The sequence below is a fragment of the Argiope bruennichi genome, chromosome 8, assembly GCF_947563725.1.
Source record: "Argiope bruennichi chromosome 8, qqArgBrue1.1, whole genome shotgun sequence".
Lineage (NCBI taxonomy): Eukaryota > Metazoa > Arthropoda > Arachnida > Araneae > Araneidae > Argiope > Argiope bruennichi.
The window spans coordinates 109,016,847-109,036,485 of NC_079158.1; the positions used below are offsets into that span (position 1 = coordinate 109,016,847).

At 32.5% G+C, this 19,639-nt stretch overlaps 1 protein-coding gene across 1 annotated transcript in view; it reads right to left on the reverse strand.

Moving 5' to 3' along the window:
* Positions 1 to 3,510: 3,510 nt before the first annotated feature.
* Positions 3,511 to 19,639, reverse strand: part of LOC129980536 (long-chain fatty acid transport protein 1-like) — a 49,591-nt gene continuing 33,462 nt past the window's right edge. The window contains exons 9-12 of the mRNA XM_056090875.1: positions 16,202 to 16,336; positions 8,975 to 9,139; positions 6,666 to 6,812; positions 3,511 to 4,926 (exon numbers count right to left, since the gene is read on the reverse strand). Of these exons, the coding sequence (XP_055946850.1) occupies positions 4,769 to 4,926; positions 6,666 to 6,812; positions 8,975 to 9,139; positions 16,202 to 16,336 (605 nt within the window). The 3' untranslated portion in view covers positions 3,511 to 4,768. The remainder of the gene's footprint in view (positions 4,927 to 6,665; positions 6,813 to 8,974; positions 9,140 to 16,201; positions 16,337 to 19,639) is intronic.

Genomic DNA, 19,639 nt, shown 5'->3' on the forward strand with positions numbered 1-19,639 from the left:
GCATTAACAACATCAAGGTGAGCAGATGTATTCTTCCATTTTCCGACGTCGAAGCTATAGAGCTTCATGGTTTCAGCGACGCTTCTGAAGCTGCCTTTGGAGCTGTGGTGTACTGCAAATCCCAAACACCTGCTGGTGAGGTTGTTGTCAAGATGGTGGCCAGTAAATCCAGAGTGGCTCCACTGAAGAAGCTCACGATCCCGAGATTGGAGCTCTGCGCTGCTGTGCTGCTGGTGAAATTGATGCAGCGTATCCAGTCGGCTCTTCGACTGAAAGTGTCCAATATCTATTACTGGAGCGATAGTATGATTGTGCTGTCATGGATTAAAAAAGAGACGCCCAGTTAAAAATCTTCGTGGCAAACCGTGTAGCCACACTTCAAGACCTTTCGTGTCAGGAGCAGTGGAGACATGTTTCATCAGGTGATAATCCAGCTGATCTTATCAGTCGTGGTGTAAATCCGTCCAAAATGCTCAAGAGTAACTTGTGGTGGGAAGGCCCTGCCTTTCTAAAAGACAGTGAGTATCCGTGCAGAGAAATCTCTGACTCTGTGATAAAGGACGATGTAGACTGTGAACTCAAAAAAGTTGACTGTGAAAGTGTTTTAGTTACTACATTGAACAATTCATGTGTTACTGATATTCTTAATTGTAGTAATAGTTATACTAAAATATTGCATGTAATAAGTTATGTTTTCAGATTTCTCCACAACTTGAGAAGTCCAACTGAAAGGAGACTGGGTCCCTTGACAAAACAGAGGAAATTAGGAAGGCTGAAACCTTCATAATAAAGGAAATCCAGAGTAGGGAATTTTCAGAAGAGTTAAGGTGTTTAAATAAAAATAAACCTTTTCTTGGCAAAAGTATGTCATTGGATGAAAGATTTAATATTATTATGGATTGATGAAAATTATACAACTTTAGATTCTGTTTCACCATTATGGTAATGTGATAGAACTGCTGTTTTATGGAAATTATTCTGTTATAGCAATTTTGTGAAATTTTTATATATTAACTGCTAAACTGCTTCATAGTATTGCATAAGAAATTGTGATTTAAATTAATGCAGCTATTTATATCAAACTCATGTGAAAATTGAATATGAGATTAATATCTGTTAGTAATATATAGAAAAAAAATATTTGTTTTGTTATGCATATTACTTACTTTATTAAATATTTTCTATTCTCTAGCTTTATCCAAGTGGAAGGTAGAAAAAGATAATGTAAAAATCAATGAGTTAGTGCTCCTTAAGGATAAAAACCTACCCCCTCAAAATTGGGCATTAGGTAGAATAATTTAATGTTATCTGGGTGAAGATAAAAGGGTCAGAGTTGTAAAAGTTAAAACTCAATCTGGAGTTTATAAAAGAGCCATTTCAAAAATTTGTATTTTACCTATTGATGTGTAATCTTATATTAGTGTTCTTTATTGTGTGATTAATGTTATTACCTTGTAATGTGTAGTGTTTAAAATCTGAATTTGTGTGTTTTTATTCAGCATTGTGCATTGAATTGTGATATTCCATAGTTTTTCCTTGTGTGTGTTGACAACATTATGTCAAGGCGGGCGGTATGTTCCGACCTGTCACTGTGCTACCCTCTTGCGGCAAAGGGGAAAACACTTCAGTGTATCGTGTAGCGTTAGCGAGTGTGTGTGCGTTAGCAAGGCTGCGCCTGCTATGCAATGATGACCAGAATAAAAGGAAAAAGAGTCCAAATTTATTCTTGTGTTGTGATTATTTAATAATGTGAGAGCTATCGACATAAATTTAGTGCCTGTGTATTCAAAGTCCATCATAAATTATAATGCTTCACAAATGAGATAGTAATATAACTAACTCATTGTACGTTCACTTAGCTGTTTTTGGCTGCCAGCTGATTTAAAGGGAAGAAATAGTGTTTGGAAAAGATATATAAATAGTGTTTAGTTTTAATTAAATTTGTCATATATAACTTGATTTTTTTTCTCTGATCAATGTATTTTTGCTCATAAAATTATAATAAATATCTCACTAATTTTAAAATTTTACCGAACTTCATAGTTTTAGGTGAAGCGATTTGGCATATAGCACACCAATGCATCCTTTATTTTTATTATTTTCCTTGAAATTGCATTTTTTTAATTGAATTATAAATATTTTTTCCATATATGTGTATGCAAGAAGTTCTAGGGTAAATTAAGAGTAAAGAAATTTTACGATAAAAATTTATTCTATATTTGTTTTGTTTCTGATAAACATTTGTAAGTTGAATGTAAGACATTGTTTGCATAGTGATAAAAATAGAAAAAAGTAGCGATAACCGATCGCGCGTTAAGTTCAAAATCAACCGCAATCAAAATCGACCTTTGAATATTTAATTCAGTGATAAAGGACTTAAATAATAAGTATTGATAAAATAATCCGTCGTGCGCTTTCACATTCAGATGCGACGAATACACAAAAAGATTTTATTACATGACGAGAAAAAATTATTGACAATTTTTTATACAACTTTTGAAAAATTGACAGATTTTTGAAGAAAAAAAAAAGACAGAAAGATTTTGAGAAGCACTTGTTTATATAAAATAAAAAAAAGTAATAAATGTAAAAATTTATTTAAAAAATTTTATTAAAATAATTTGCTTATTAAATGAAAATACATCACTTGAAATTCTCTGTAATTATCTTGATGGCACTTAAGAATTGTGCAATTAAAGTCATCATATTAAAATAATCCACAGTTTCGGAATTTTTTTGTTTAATTTTACAGAATGTAACATATTTACTTTTTATTTTGTAAATAGCTTGTTTTAATTTGAATTCTTCTCTAATTTTTTTTTCATATTTTGATTTTTTTTTTTAATATTAGTCATAATATTTTTTTGTTTTTATTGCTTTTATTAATTGTTATCAAGTGAATTTCAAATTACATGAAGGCCTCAAGTAAAATTTTTTTTAGTAAATTTCATGAACACTTTCTTAAAAGAGGTCTTTATTTGTGCATTGAAATACTTATTTATTTTTTTTAAATATTTTTCTACTTTTTAATCTATATAATTCATTACGAATAATACAAAGTTGGAAAATAATTTTTTTCTCTGAAATTTACTACCAGATAACCCCAAATGTCCAAAATCAAAACTTTATCAAATAAATTGATTAACTTATAGCTGAATTCTTAAAATAAAATAAGTTTTTATCTGCAATTTAATTAGACTCTAACTTTTTCCTGACAAATGATACATTTTATTTATTTAACTAAAAGTCCAATAAAGGTATCAGGCATTAATGGATGTCGCATCGTCTTTCATAGAATAATAACGCTTATGAATTATGCAATTTTAGATTTAAAAATATTAAATTGTAATAATTTGATGATTAACGTGATTAGTAGGGATCGGGAGACGAGTTATGCGTGGTAGACTGGGGATGGCTGACATTCGCTCGATGCCTTTTGTTTTTTGTTCTGAAAACCAAACTTCACACAACAGGTGTGTGTGTGTGTGTGTGTGTGTGTGTGTGTGTGTGTTTTGTAAAATTGTAAATAAAATCCTATTCTATGACTCGTGTAAAGTTATAAGCGAAATCTAATTGAATTGCAAACGCGGGATCGAACATTTGAAAAATGCTGGGGAGTCTGAAGCCCGAACTAGTACTCCATCTCTAATATGCATATGCAAGTCATGCATAGTCACATATTAATATTTAGTTATAATTTTTTTTCGCAAAATCTCATTTTTTAAAAGGAAAGACACCTATATAGATAAATTTAAAAAGCGAAACCCTATCTAAATATAAAATTTTGTCCAATCATAAGAGCTATTTTCGAGATGCACGAAATAAATTTTTATATATACACGAATTATTTGTTTAAAGATATAAGATATTTCGTTCCGATTAATTTGCCAAATCGTATTTCTGTATTTTGATTCATACATTTACGAGTATTGTCCATGTGTGCTATCTGTATCCGCCAAGAATTAAAAGAATTTGAATGCCCGTAAAATTGGCTATTCTTCCATGACCTATTATAAGGATGGTCCTTTTTTTAATCCATTAACTGCCATTATTTTTCTTTTTTGAAACATTTTTGACTTTATAAGTTTATCTCTCTCTCTCTCTCTCTCTCTCTCTGTGTGTGTGTGTGTGTGTGCACAAAAAAGATTTTTAACAGCATAATTATATTTAAATATTTAATATTTTTTAAAAAGGTGTTGTTATAAAATGATCAATAATATCAGTAATATCATTTCAATAAAAACCAGAAGACTGAGTAAACAACAGATCATTACTATAACATCTAAATTACATATTTAAGTAATTTAGTAATATAGTATATTTATACAAGTTAGTATTATGTCTTCAAGTAAAACATTTCTGTGCCGTTCAACTTACAGACGAATTCCAAATTTGTTCGCTTGTAAAATGACAAAACACAGAATAAACACTTTCTGCTACACACAAAATTGACTGTTATATATAAAATGAAAAGAAACTGTCAGTCGTACCAAATACATTTTTGGCGCCAAGTGGGGTACGTAAAGTTCAAAAATCGCCAAATACGGTTCGTGGTAGCTAATGGATCAAATTAGTAATTAATAATCTCATATACCCCTTCCATGACTTTAAATGCCCCAATACATTTATTGTATCAAAGATAACCGAACCCATTCACATTTAAAAAAACCTCTGCCATTTTGCCCTTATTGCATTCTTTTACCACAAATGAAAAAAATTTTAATTTTTAAAGAAACTGCGTCGAAATGCTGTGCCGAAGCTTTTCACTCTAAATTCTAAGTTTTTCTGTCACGATATCGAAGTACAACTCTTTGGTCAGTGGTATGTAGGTCTTTTGTTTAATGTCCAAAAAGAAAAGTGAGTCCGAAATATCTTCTGGATTAAATCCTTCTTTTTGAAACGCTCCTTTCTTTAGTTTGCAGGTACCTGTTGAAGAGGAAAGAAATGGGAAAGTGGCACTTTACAATCATATGCAAGAAAAAAACTTGTGTTACCATAATATACAGCTTGATGTAAATTTTGAAGATAGAGATATCGTATATTTCAAAAGACATATACTTCTATTTGCAAAAACTGCAGAAGATGATGCATAATATTATTTAAATTATATGAGTCGATAAATATTCTGTTGTAGAAATTACGAAGATCGATTTTATATAATTTTCCCAACACTATTAATCATATTAATTAAAAAATTCTGGGCATTATAACATTTTTCACACAAAAGAAAATCCATTATTCTGCTGTTTAAACTAACATAGTGTCTGAAGCTTTGAATTTCATTATTTTATAAGGAATCCAAAAAGCGTTGTGAATACTATGGCGGATCTTCCTTGGGCGACCATTGTTTCCGGTAGCCGGGTGCAAGCGAAAAGACGCCAAATAATGTAGAATTCCGCCAAATGTGCGTTTGGTTCACAATCCGTTAGCCGGGCGCAAGCGAAAAATCACCAAATAATGTAGAATTCTGCCAAATTTCTTACGCCAAATTCGCGTTTGGTTCACAATCCGTTAGCCGGGCGCAAGCGAAAAATCGCCAAATAATGTAGAATTCTGCCAAATTTATTACGCCAAATTCGCGTTTGGCTCACAATTGGCGACATTTGCACCCGGCTAACGGAAAAATACCATAATGCTATTCAAAATCCTCTATTCAATCAGTTTTAGTCACAGACATGTCAAAAATTATTTAAAATATTAACACTATGCCATCCGCATGTCTGAACGGAATTCTTTTGTTCGGCCCCGGGTGGACTTCTGTTGCTCGAGATTTTTTTATTTTCATAAAATAAATTAAAAAAATCAATTATAATAATAATAATTTTCCTAATATAAATAATAATTAATAAAAAATAATTAAAATAAAAAAATTCATGAAATAAATAAAAATTCGACTGACACCAATGTGGTGTCACCAGATAGCATAGTGTAAATAGATTATTACGAATCTGTAATACTGCCATTAATACTAATATATTAATTAAAAGAATTTTTTACGAATATTTTAATGGATATTGAATGTATACCTAGTTAATGTCTTAGGCCTCAGTAATAAACTACGATCATTTGGTGACTTGACATTTGGCTCTTTATGTTTTGCAGTTATTTTATCTATTTATATTTATATAGTCAGACAGACAAATGATTGGATTAAATTCACAATTCAATTGAAATCTACAAATTAAATGTAAATACCTGATTCTAAATTTCAATCGTCTATATCAAGGACTTTTTGAGTTATTTATAATTTCTAAAATATGCCTTTAGAATTCAAAGAACTCTGAAACGTGGATTTTAATCAAAATCGATTTTTTTTTTTACGATTATATAATATTCTGATCTGTACTTCGTATATGAAAAAATAAAAACGAGAGTGTCCTTTGCCACCTCCACCGCCCTCCAAGATAGCAATTTACTTTTTTTGATAAAAGTTTGTCCTTCAGTTGATGATTAATCCGTATATCTGCAACACATCTGAACAGCGGAAGGAATAATGTCCTCATATCTATCTTAAAATCGTTTAATGTTATAATATTTGATCTTCTAATTCATTTACTTGCTAGCAATTTCGTACCTATGAATTCATGAATATGAAGTAAAATAAGACGATTATACATCCATTTACATGTATGTATCAATCGAGGGTAGAGAGAACTCTTGCTTACCAGTTTCTTCCATTTCTCGAGAAATCCTGAGAAACAAAGGGATAGCGTAAGATGACAGTTTTTTGCTTATATTCTGATACAGCTCCGAAAAATTGATATTTCTGAAATCTGCTTGGATGACTGCCATTCCAGCCTTACCTTCTATATCTGTTAAACATCACGAAAAGAATATAGAAATCCTTCATTATATAAAGAATCTTAGTCTATATTGCAAGATCAGTAACTAAATAAATATTTTAATTTCACAGAAAGCATTATTTTGCTAATAGAAATATGTTATGCGCATAAAAATTAAAAATGTGTGGTACTAATAATAAAGATGAATGTGTGTGTGTGTGTGCATGTGTGTGTGTGTGTGTGCATGTGTGTGTGTGTGTGTGCATGTGTGTGTGTGTGTGTGTGTGTGCATGTGTGTGTGTGTGTGTGTCGTGTGCGTGCGTGCGCGTGTATGACGATGTGTGCTGTATCAGATGTGTGCGATGAAGCATAAGCAGAACAACATTTGACCTAGACCTATCACATTTGGTACATATATATTTCAGAGCGATTTGTTTTTGAAATTAGAATATTATATAGTTCAAAATTAAGCGAGATCTGGGTCTTTTTTTAAGATCATTCCAGAGTATTACACAACAAAATAAAAACAAATTTATTTGCACAAAAGGATAGTTACATCATTTTCAAAAATTTAAATATAATCATTTTAATGATTCCAAAGTATCGTCATGTAATTTTATTTTCTGAATATTGTCATTTCTTCAAAATATATTTTGTGTATATTTTATTGTTGATTATTGCAATATGTCTTATTATTTTATTTTTCCATCCAATATTTTGTCATAAGATTTTCTTTTGATAAAAAATTGTTTTTCTTATTATCAGCGCAATTTATAATAAAAGAATGTGGTGGTATGTAGATTATTATGATCTGGGCAGGAAGCAACAGGACGAATGTTGTTGGAAACATTTCTTTAATAATCACATTCACACACTTAAACAAGCACAAACACAAAACATTCACGCGCGCGGCCTCGCAGTTCAGCGTCCTATCTCATTCTCATTACAATCGCAATGCACTATGGGATGACAAATGGGATGGCCTAATCAGGCATCGACATCTAGTATCCAAAAGAGAAGATAGGAGTAATGCAACTGCTACAAGAATAAGAAATGAAAGCTACAGTACCGCGAATGCCGACGTGTAATTAGAATACAGATTACTCTTACAGTTAGGTTTCTAATGGCTCACGCTTTGATGTCAAAATTTTTTATTTGAATAGAAAGGTTTATTTACACAGCAATTAGAGTACCAAGTGTAAGGTTCATAAATTAGCACAGTTTTCCTGCTTGTTGCAATTTGATGCTTAAAAATATTTTGTTGTATCATGAATATCAAATTATGAATGTTATTGAATGGAACACCTAATATTCTTAAACTCAACATTTAATATTCCAGGCAGACCAGATAAGTCATCGCGTTTATATGCATACAAAAGTTCAGACCGGTAGATGGTCAACCCTTTCACAGATTTGGTTCAAAATTTGGCAAAAATCTGTATTTCCAATGATTAACTTGTGTTCAAATCTTTATCTACCTTGCTCTTTGCTGAAAAACGTTTCGTCCTAAAATTAACAAATATCTCTTTAATCCCTCCACCCAGTGCGTTCTTCATATTTCATTTCTTATATTATTGTTTACTTTCTTCCTTTCTTAATTCCCCTTGCTTAACTCGGAAAAACTGCATGATAATAGCGAAAATACGCTTTTCCCTTTTAGGACGAACTCTTTTTGAAATCACGAAAATTTCATAATCTCTCCGTCAAATCAGCAAACTAATTTCAAGCAACTTTTTTCTGTATTTTTATTATGGCAGAGCGTACATTTTTCGAATTGCACTTTTTGGTCTATCTTCTTTTTTTATTATTTCTGTAAAAAGCTAAAAATAGTAATTAGCTATAAAAGCTAGAATATTTAATGTGTTTAAAAAATGAAAAAAAAAAGTCTGAAAGACTTTTTTTAACTAATTAAGTCGTCGATCAGATTAAAGAATTGATGTTTAGAGATCATTGATTAGCGTTAGACGCATTTTTAAACAAGTTACGATGTTATTTGATTTATAATCCTAAAGAGGCTTCACGAAAATGACATTATGGCATGTTTTGAAGCTTAGAAAAATTGGTTAAAATGGGTTACATTTGAATGATAAACAAATATAAAATATCAAATTTATACCTTCTATTTATGCCATTGCTGTGTATACTTTTTAATCATAGTTTAATACAAAATTAGAATAAAATTAAAAGCATACTTGGGATTTCTACTCCGTACACTACGCAAGACACATGTCCCAAAGCCTTGCTGAGGACATTTTCCACTTCGCTGGTAGACACGTTCTCGCCTCGCCATCGATAGTTGTCTCCGGCTCTGTCCACAAAGTACAAGTAGCCTTCTTCATCCATTACTAATATATCACCTGAAGAAGTATTCCTTTAGTGAAAAACATTTGAACTTTTTCAATTTATACAAAGTTCTCAATGCATACTTGATGCTTATGCAAAAGAAATCTGATGTTTTATATTTAAAAAATTTCAGTTAAAAAATATATGAAATTAATTGAGATAATTACAAAATCCAAAACTTTGATTAGTTTTAAAATTTGTTCTTTTCATATGATTTAGATTCAATTTATAGATGACAAAGCCCTCGGCGAAATTTAATAGCAAAACAAGTAGGCGTAGAAAATATTATTTTACCATCTCATATTTGTTATTGTGTTATGACGTATGGCCCTTTATAAGTCCGCTGGCAGTTATCGCTCAGAGATTTAAGCTAAGTGAACGTCTCTTGTTTTTTCAGTAGCCCCAAATAGGGCCAAGAGTACGACTTAGCTACTTCATGCGTCACATTCGCTTGCATAACTCCTTTTTACAGCTGGCAGTTATCTCTCAGAGATTTAAGCCAAGTGAACGTCTCTTGTTTTTTCAGTAGCCCCAAATAGGGCCAAGAGTACGACTTAGCTACTTCATGCGTCACATTCGCTTGCATAACTCCTTTTTACAGCTGGCAGTTATCTCTCAGAGATTTAAGCCAAGTGAACGTCTCTTGTTTTTTCAGTAGCCCCAAATAGGGCCAAGAGTACGACTTAGCTACTTCATGCGTCACATTCGCTTGCATAACTCCTTTTTACAGCTGGTAGTTATCTCTCAGAGATTTAAGCCAAGTGAACTTCTCCTGTTTTTTCAGTAGCCCCAAATAGGGCCAAGAGTACGACTTAGCTACTTCATGCGTCACATTCGCTTGCATAACTCCTTTTTACAGCTGGCAGTTATCTCTCAGAGATTTAAGCCAAGTGAACGTCTCTTGTTTTTTCAGTAGCCCCAAATAGGGCCAAGAGTACGACTTAGCTACTTCATGCGTCACATTCGCTTGCATAACTCCTTTTTACAGCTGGCAGTTATCTCTCAGAGATTTAAGCCAAGTGAACGTCTCTTGTTTTTTCAGTAGCCCCAAATAGGGCCAAGAGTACGACTTAGCTACTTCATGCGTCACATTTGCTTGCATGACTCCTTTTTACAAGGGGGCACATTCACACGCCTCATAGATAGAACACAGAAGAAGAAGAACCATGCCTGAACAGGGACTCGAAACGGGAAGCCCAGATCGCGGGGAAAACACGCTACCCCTATGCCAGGACGCAGGCACCTTCTCTTATTTGAAGCTTAAAAGTTGGAAGTACAGTAATAATCTATATTCGATCTCAAGATTTGAGGGAATCTTCAACTTTTAGATCTCACTGAGTCCGTAAAACCTTTTTTGGAATTAGATAGATTCCCTAGTAGCACACATATATCATAAAATATCGTAGGATATCAAACAATATTCGTATTATTTTATAATATTGTTTTATATTAAATAATTTAACATTATATTGTACAATGATGTATAATATTGAGCAACAGGATGCGGTACCAGGCTACTTCGGTCTTTCGGTCTGAAAATAAGACAATTAAGAAACGCAATGAGAGAGATGAATTTTCGTGTTTGGTCTTTTTCATCGCAAAAGAATATTAACAACAAATTCTTTATAAAAAAATCATTGAGGAGACAAAAGGTATACCTCCTAATAACGTTTTGAACTTCCAGACCGGCGAAGTGCAGCAACTTGACGTGTTATGGAACAATATTTTGTTGGAAGTCTCTGCAGAAATATTGAGCTATGCTGCCTTTATAGATGTTAATAACTGCGAAAGTGTTTCCAGATTTTGTGCAAGAACTGACCTCTCAATTATTTTCCATAAATTTTCAATAAGATTCGTTTCGGACTATCTAGGAATTCAAATCAATCGCTGATATTGTCCAAAATATTCTTTAAACCAATCACGAACAGCTGTGGCCCGGTGGCATGGTGCGTTGTCGTTCATAAAATTCCATTGTTGTTAAAGAACAAGAAATCCTTTAATGGCTATAAGTGATCTTCAAGTAGCTGAACATAACCATTTCCAGTCTATGATCGGTTCAGTTGGTCTGAAGTACCCATCCCATTCCATGTAAAAACAGCCCACTCCATTATGGAGCCACCACCACCTTGCACAGTGATCTAGCCTGTGGTTAATGGAGTCTGCCCCACTCTCGAATCCTACCGACAGCTTTTTACCAAATGAAATCGTGACTCATTTGATCAAGCCTCGGTTTTCCAGTCATCTAGGAGTTAACTAATATGGTCACGAATCAAGGAGAGACGCTGCATGTGATGTCGTGCTGTTAGTAGAAGTACTTGAGACGGTCTTCTGCTGCCACAGCCTACCAAAACCAAATTTCGCTGAACTGCCCTAACAGACACGTCTACAGCACGTCCCATATTTGGTCGATTGTTTCATGGAGTGTTTATCGTCTATTACAATGACAATTCTACATACAGACGCTGGTCTCGATCATTAAGTGCAGGTGGTTGGCATTGCGTTTTCAATAGTGGGAGGTGTGCCTGAAATTAGTTTTTCTCGGCATATTCTTGACACTGTGGATTTTATGATGTTGTATTTCCTACCGACTTCCGAAATGAATATCCCATGCGTCTATCTCCAATTTCCATTCCGCTTTCAAAGTCTGTTAATTACCATCGTGAGGACAAAATCAAAGCAGGAACCATTTCACACGAATCATTTAAATGTAAATAAAAGCCCTACCAATGCACTACCCATTTATATATTTTGTATGTGATACTACTGCTATTCCAATGTATGTCGCCATGAAATTCGAGTACAAGGAAACATGTTGACTAAAAAAACGTGAAGAAAAAGAAGATCAATACTTAAAAAAGGATTTTATCATTAAAATTGTTTACAAACGGTATCCGGTAAAATCCTTTTAAGCCTTTACATTCAAAACGGCATCTCGTACAGCCAGGAAAACAACGTCTATCTATAATAAACTGATTCTGGTGAATGTATTGAAACAGGTTACAGCGACTTTTGCAGCGAAATAAGGAAGTTACAAAAAATGACTCAAAAAAATTCAGGAGATCGACCTAAAAGTTTAGCTGAAAGATATGTACGTTATACTATGATAGAAACACGGGGGGGGGGAGTCTCAATAAATTATCCAGAAAATTGGTGGAGGCATTTGAGATTAAAATTATGAACTTTTTGTTATTTCACATAAAAGGACTTAATCTACCAACCTGTGTGTGTGTGTGTATATATATATATATATATCAAATTTTGGAGAAATTTCTTCGATGAATTCACTGGCATTAAATTTGTTCAGTCGAATGTGTGTCAAGCCAATAAAGACAATAACAATCAAACACACTGATTTAGATAACTGAAATTTTATGTTTATTTTAGACTAAGAACATAAACATTCATCAAATTTTATATCCAAATGGTCGAAAGGAAGGCATCCAGAATGCATACTCTGTTTTATTCAACATATTATAAGGACAAAATGGCATCATTTCGCGTTAGGCTGCGATAAGCTCCTTGTATCATCCCTTGTCATAACTTACTTGAAGACTTCGAAATTCAGACGGGAGATACAGACAGTATGCAAGAAAGTTGTTATTACTTCAATTGGCTTATTCTACATAGAAACATGTGTCCTCATAAAACGATTACAAGATTGGTTTTCAGATCAGAGCAGCAAAGAAAAGAACAAGAGCCACTTTGTAGTGAATTCTTGCCGAATCGCAACCATGAGAATATTTCTTTCTAGGATATTTGTAAAAATCCGTTATTGATCCATTCCGACAGCAGAGAAAACACTCTTCTGCAATACCAATCTAAATTCTAATGCTGAAATACTCTATATTGCATATTTTTGTTCTTGAATTAGCAAATTATAAAGGTGACAGTTTAGCCTATTCTTCATAACTTCCCAAAAAGTCATCATTCCTTTTACGGAAAGAAAACTATGGCTGGAAGATCAACTGGCGCAACGCATTACGATATCAATAACTAGTGCGATTGTTATTGATGTCGCAATTTCCTAAGAAAACTTTGAGGTCACATATTCCAATGTAAAAATGAAATTTCTATGTATTCATCAGCTGCTTTTAAAATTTCTTTAAATAATTTTGGTTCTCTTGCATAGGCACAAAAATCTGAAAGATTTCTGAAATACTTTGAAGGTATGGCATGGATAGCAAAAGATCAGTTTTGCATGAAACATTTAGATGAAACACATAGATCCAGGACATAATTATACGTACACCCTGAAGAATACTATACTTATACCCAGATATTATACTTATATAATTATACTTATACTCTGAAGAATACTATACTTATATAATTATACTTATATCCTGAAGAATACTATACTTATACCCAGATATTATACTTATATAATTATACTTATACCCTGAAGAATACTATACTTATACCTAGATATTATACTTATATAATTATATTTATACCCAGAATTATACTTTTTCCCGTCAAAGGCAGATGGGAACTGAAATTGTGGACTTCAAATGTAATAGGGAACTTATGCATGGATAATACGAATGAATGAATACGTAGATAATGCGAATACGTTGATGAAATGAGCAATTAGTGGAGAAAAGTTGCCAAAAGGGGCGTGATCAGTAACGAATTATTTTTTGGCAAATTACTGCGATGCCGTCAAATAACTCATCTGCTTCTGCCAATCGCTCGTTCACTGATTTTTTTTTTCCTGTAAGGAAAAATAAATTTTTTCCTCTAAAGATTTGTATATGAAGAGGGCAAGGCCATGAAAAGCCTAGTTTCTTTACAGACGTTCGATTATGTAATATTCCATCCTATAACCCTGTTTTCGCTTACTAGGGGAGGTCACAGGATTAAAATCTGAGATCAGGTTGAGATTTAGTATAATGATAGTATACATTTAGAATGTTCATTCATGAAAATATTAAAACGCAATGGCCTTTCAGTTTCGAGAAATGGTCCTCAAACTTTTGGTAAAGCTTATATACTGATAAATTGACTCCCGTCCCGATGATCCCGATGGCATGGTTGTCTAGGTAACCGTCTCGTATGCGGAAGATCAGGGTCCGAACCTGGCTATGAATTTTTTTCATTTTTAATAACTTTTATTCAATTAAAAATTTACAAATACTCTTAATTAACATGTTTTTATTTTTTTCATCCAAAATAAATATTTATTATCGAAATACATAATAATAAAATTAAAATTTTAAAAGAAAAAATTATAAATACAGATGTATTTTTTAAACAAAATAAAGTCATTTAAATTTAATTAACTATTTACAGATAGTTTTAATTAATATGCTACTTATTTTTATGCGAAGATAAATGTTTATTATTTTAATACTTAAATTGTAATTTAATATTTAAAAAATAGTAATAAATATAATATAAATGTTGATAATTATTAATTATAAATACTCACATCGCAAAAAAAAAATTATTCAATATTTCTAAAAAATTACCCTATATACATTTATTTTCGATTATATACAAGAACCAGAATGGTAATTATAGTAAAAACATTGCAAACAAAATATATTTCGAAATCTTGCACAACTGACAAATGATGATTGTCCACAAGAACAAGGGTTCTTTAAGAGATTCACAACTGACAAATGATGATTGTCCACAAGAACAAGGGTTCTTTAAGAGATTCACAACTGACAAATGATGATTGTCCACAAGAACAAGGGTTCTTTAAGAGATTCACAACTGACAAATGATGATTGTCCACAAGAACAAGGGTTCTTTAAGAGATTCACAACTGACAAATGATGATTGTCCACAAGAACAAGGGTTCTTTAAGAGATTCACAACTGACAAATGATGATTGTCCACAAGAACAAGGGTTCTTTAAGAGATTCACAACTGACAAATGATGATTGTCCACAAGAACAAGGGTTCTTTAAGAGATTCACAACTGACAAATGATGATTGTCCACAAGAACAAGGGTTCTTTAAGAGATTCACAACTGACAAATGATGATTGTCCACAAGAACAAGGGTTCTTTAAGAGATTCACAACTGACAAATGATGATTGTCCACAAGAACAAGGGTTCTTTAAGAGACTTCAGTTGCATTTAAAAATATCAGAAAGCTTTTCATGCATACCTTATCATCTTATTAAAAATTGGTGATGACAATTGATGGTGTACAATTGATTAAATTTTTACACTATCTTCGAAATAACTTATTTTTTGATCATGTTCGATTAAATAAGAATTTTGTATGCGCTTAAATTGTGAAAACGATTTGAATTTAGGACAACAATATTATCTATTATTGGAAATTAAGAGTAAAATACCTTTAATAAATTACCAAACTTCAGCAAAAATTTGATCGATAATTAAATTGACATCATTTAAAAGAATTTTTTTTAATTTTAAAAAGGTGAAAAAATTATCCTTCTGCTGTGATATACCCCAAAATTATTGCGGAAAAAACGAAAAAATTCAATGTAATTTTTAATTTATTAAAATTTTAAAAAGATCATTCTTAAGTGAATATTCCCACTCTCCAAGATGTACCTGTGCCAATTTAATGGCTCTAAGTCAAACGATTTAAAATGTAGAGCACCACACGCACGCACACACATTCACCTTCATTATTAGTATAGATACAAATGTCCATCCGACTTTGTGCCCCATTTCAATGAAAAGCAAGGTGCTTGTTTATTTTTACAACGCTCGGATTTACTTGAAGATTTTTAAATTACGCCGAGATCGATCATCTGCATTATACATAAGATGCCAAGTTGGTTGTACTTTCAAATTTATTTGATGATTTCCTAATTACGCCTGAATCACTAAAGTCAAGTTGGTGACTTTTTGCAGCTTTTGGCGATATATCCAAGTACCAACAACATAATTACTTTGATTAACCAACTGTTTTCAACCAGAATTTTCAGAAACTTTTCTTTCCTTGTACCTTACCTGCATAAATCACATAATAGACATAACAAAAATGCATTACATATAAGTGTGCTTCTAAATTTTAGTAACTGCATATCTTTAGTTTTCAATAAACACATGATTTAATTACACATGAAGTGCAAAGTTGTACAAACCTGACAAAAACACTTTGTCTCCTTTCTCAAAACAGTCTCTTAAGATTTTTTTCTTGGTCTCCTCCGGATCGACGTAGCCATCGAACCCATTGATTGAATTGTTGAGGATTTTACCCACTATTTGACCTGATTCTCCTAAAAAATGATTCGAATCCTTTATATAATGTGCATGAATTTTCAGCAACGTTTAGAATATAAAACTTTACATGAAACTTATATTTCTATATCTCAAATTTAAGATACTTTGGTGCTTTATATCAGAATCCTACCATCAAGATCAAGGAATTATAAATTCAAGAGACTAATTTAATATAAATGAATTATTATTCGGCTGATAATTAATTTTTCATATACTTTTTTTTTTATCTAAACACGACAACAATCCTTTTTTACGAAATGCAATACTCTATACCTGAAATCTTAATTTATTTTTATTAATGATTCATTTTTAAGCAATATGAAGTCTATTTTAATAAGGAATATAATTTTGAAACGTGGTCAGATAAGGAAGTCGACACCTGAGCCGAAACCTTTCCCTCGCCAAATTTCCGTTTTTCTCTAAAGAGAAGCGATTTGAATGGAGGCATCTATCAGAATTCCCATGATGAGGAGCAGAAACTTGGATATGAAACATGTTTCTAAGTTCAGGGCTATTTTTATTGAGAAATCAATGAATGCTTATGGGGAAGGAAGGTTTTGGAGTAAGAGAAAGAAAGGATATTTATTGTGTTCTTGAGCAAGATATTCACGAATGAAACTGACGTGGAATATCGTAAATGGCTGACCTAAAATATTAGTTTAAGATATGTAAATACGTTCGGGATGAAGTTTTTGAAAAACGCTTTAAAATACTTATATTTTTGAATTTTTACGTAATAAAAATAGAAGAAACATGTATGAAACCAAACTATACCAGTTTGGTTAAAAAAGAAGTATCTTTAAGTTTAGAAGTTTATCAAACGATTTGCTTAAAATTATATAGACAGCTTAAGAAATATATTACTTAGCTCCTAAACTAAAAAAATATCTGTATTTCTATCCATTCTTCAAATATAGGAGTTCTACAGATAAATAACATGAAATTAAAAAAAATTCACATCGTGGAGCATTAAAATAGCTATAAAATATTTATAAATGAATGGATTACTCATTCTTTAATTCAAGAACTTTAGAATATTTCTTGAGAAATTACAATACCAAATCTGAAAAAAACGCATTAGTATTTAATTTCTGAGTTCCTTCGTAAGAAAATACCACCACAGATTAATTAGAATTTGGGTAAATAACTTTTGAAGATGAAGTGGCCTCGCACCACTCAGAAGAAGATACTCTAACAACTGAAGTTAAAAACATTCCTAAAAAAATGATTTAGAAACAATATTTAAATTGTTTGATGAAGAAAACTGTTCAAAAATTACTGATGTTATATCAAATAAATTCCATATTTTCGAGAGAAAAAAAAGAAGAAAGAAAACAACTTTTTAACGTAGTCAATTCTATTAATATGGGACAATTATACCCATCCTTCATAAGACCGGAAGAAAGCTATCGAACTTGTCTTTTGCTTGGATATTCTTTAGCGATGTCTTAACCATATATATGGCGCAGTTTAGCCAAGATTGGCTCTTGTGCCATTAAACCTCATAAACCATAAACCATTTAGCGATGTCAACGTTTAGAGTCCTTTTCACATGAACTGAACTCAGCAAATGTATTTATAAAGCTTCTCGTCTTACCTTCGTCTGAAAATCTCCGCGGGGGGAGGGGGGGGCACTTCGTAATTGAGGATGAGATGCTTCCGGCATGGTGTTTGGTTGTCGACACTCTAGTGAGTACACAAAAAGAGGAAGGGGGAGTGGCTCCTCCCATCGATGACGGGATGTACTTCCTTTGGGAAGGGTTGTACCATGGCCAGTGATGGCCCTTAGAACTCAACTACAGTTCCCACCAGTGTTGCTGTAACGGCGGTCTGCTCATTCAGTTTTTATCCTAGTGTCTTCAGACGGGTCATGACTTGTCTCGTCTGGGAATCCCCCCCGGGGGGGCACCTTAAAAGTAAGGAGGATAAGCTTTCATTATAATGGTTGGTTATCACCACTCTTCTAGGAACAAAAGGAGTTAGAGGTTGGCTACCTCCCATCGATGACGGGACGTACTTCCCTAAGGAAGGGTTGTGCGGTGACCGGTGAGGGCCCTTAGAATTCAATTCCGCCATTGTTGCTGCCGCAGTAGTCAGTCATTCAGTTTTATTCGTGTGGGTCGGAGTAGTCAGTTAAGGGTTACCTCGTTTGGGACAGTGAAAAAAAAGGTCAATTTACTTTTCAGAATTTTCCAAACAGAAACGAGCCTCGGATTGTGTTCCAAATACCTGATAAGGTCCAATCTTCGCAATTATGCTTGCCGTTGTGGAGATAATAAAGATGATATTCAGCATTATGTACCCAAGTGGCCTCGCACCACTCATCTGAGGGAGAAGATACTCTAACAACTGAAGTTAAAAACATTTTGGACTTCGTTTTTCATTACAAGAATATTATTTTTCAACTTATTCATTGAAATTCTTGTTGAAATTCAATTGACTGCAAATAAACTCTGCTTTGGTCAGAACCATTTTGAATTATCTATAACAGTGAATTCTGTTTATATTACTTATATTACGTTTGTTTTCGTAATTTTTTTTCCTATTATCATTGCTATAATTTTTCTATCTTTCCTTCTTCAATATTTATTTTTTCTCCTCATCTTTCTTCTTTTTTTTTATTTGTTTTTATTTTCTTCCTCTCATTCTTAATGGTACAGTAAGAAAAAATTTGCATTTGATGATGGGATGATTTTGTATGTGTAGGAAAAACAAAGAAATTAGCATTATTTTCGGACCCCTGTAGGTGTGAAGTGCTTCAATAAAGCCCAAGAAACTATTTATTTTGAAGTTAAAATCCAAAAATCTGCTTTCAATTTTCTGAAGATTTTTTTCCGTGTTTATAATTTTCAGCAATCAAGCTCGAGCACTTGTGCCTAAGGAGAGGGTCTCGAACTCTGTTGAGAATGCTTCATGATAATAATATTCCTCGTACTAATTTGGAAGGCTGTACGGATGTAGGAAAGTAGAAAAAATCAGAATGTCTTCCATGCTTATATGTTGTAGAAATTTTTGTTTACCAACAAAAAGATCAGCTTTCGGTAGCAAATAAAAGAATTCCATATCAATCATAATCTTAATGTTTCTAATACTACAACAAACTAAATACACTAGGCGAACACATAGGTTAATATTTTAAACTCTGAACAAATCTATACTTTTTTGTGTAAAACACACATGGTAGATACAGAACATAAACGATAATTTGCTGTTTTCTACCGATTATAAAGTTTGGACTTATACAGTTATAAGCCCTTATGGATACGGTCTCCTAAACTGGAGATTACGGGTTCGAGTCA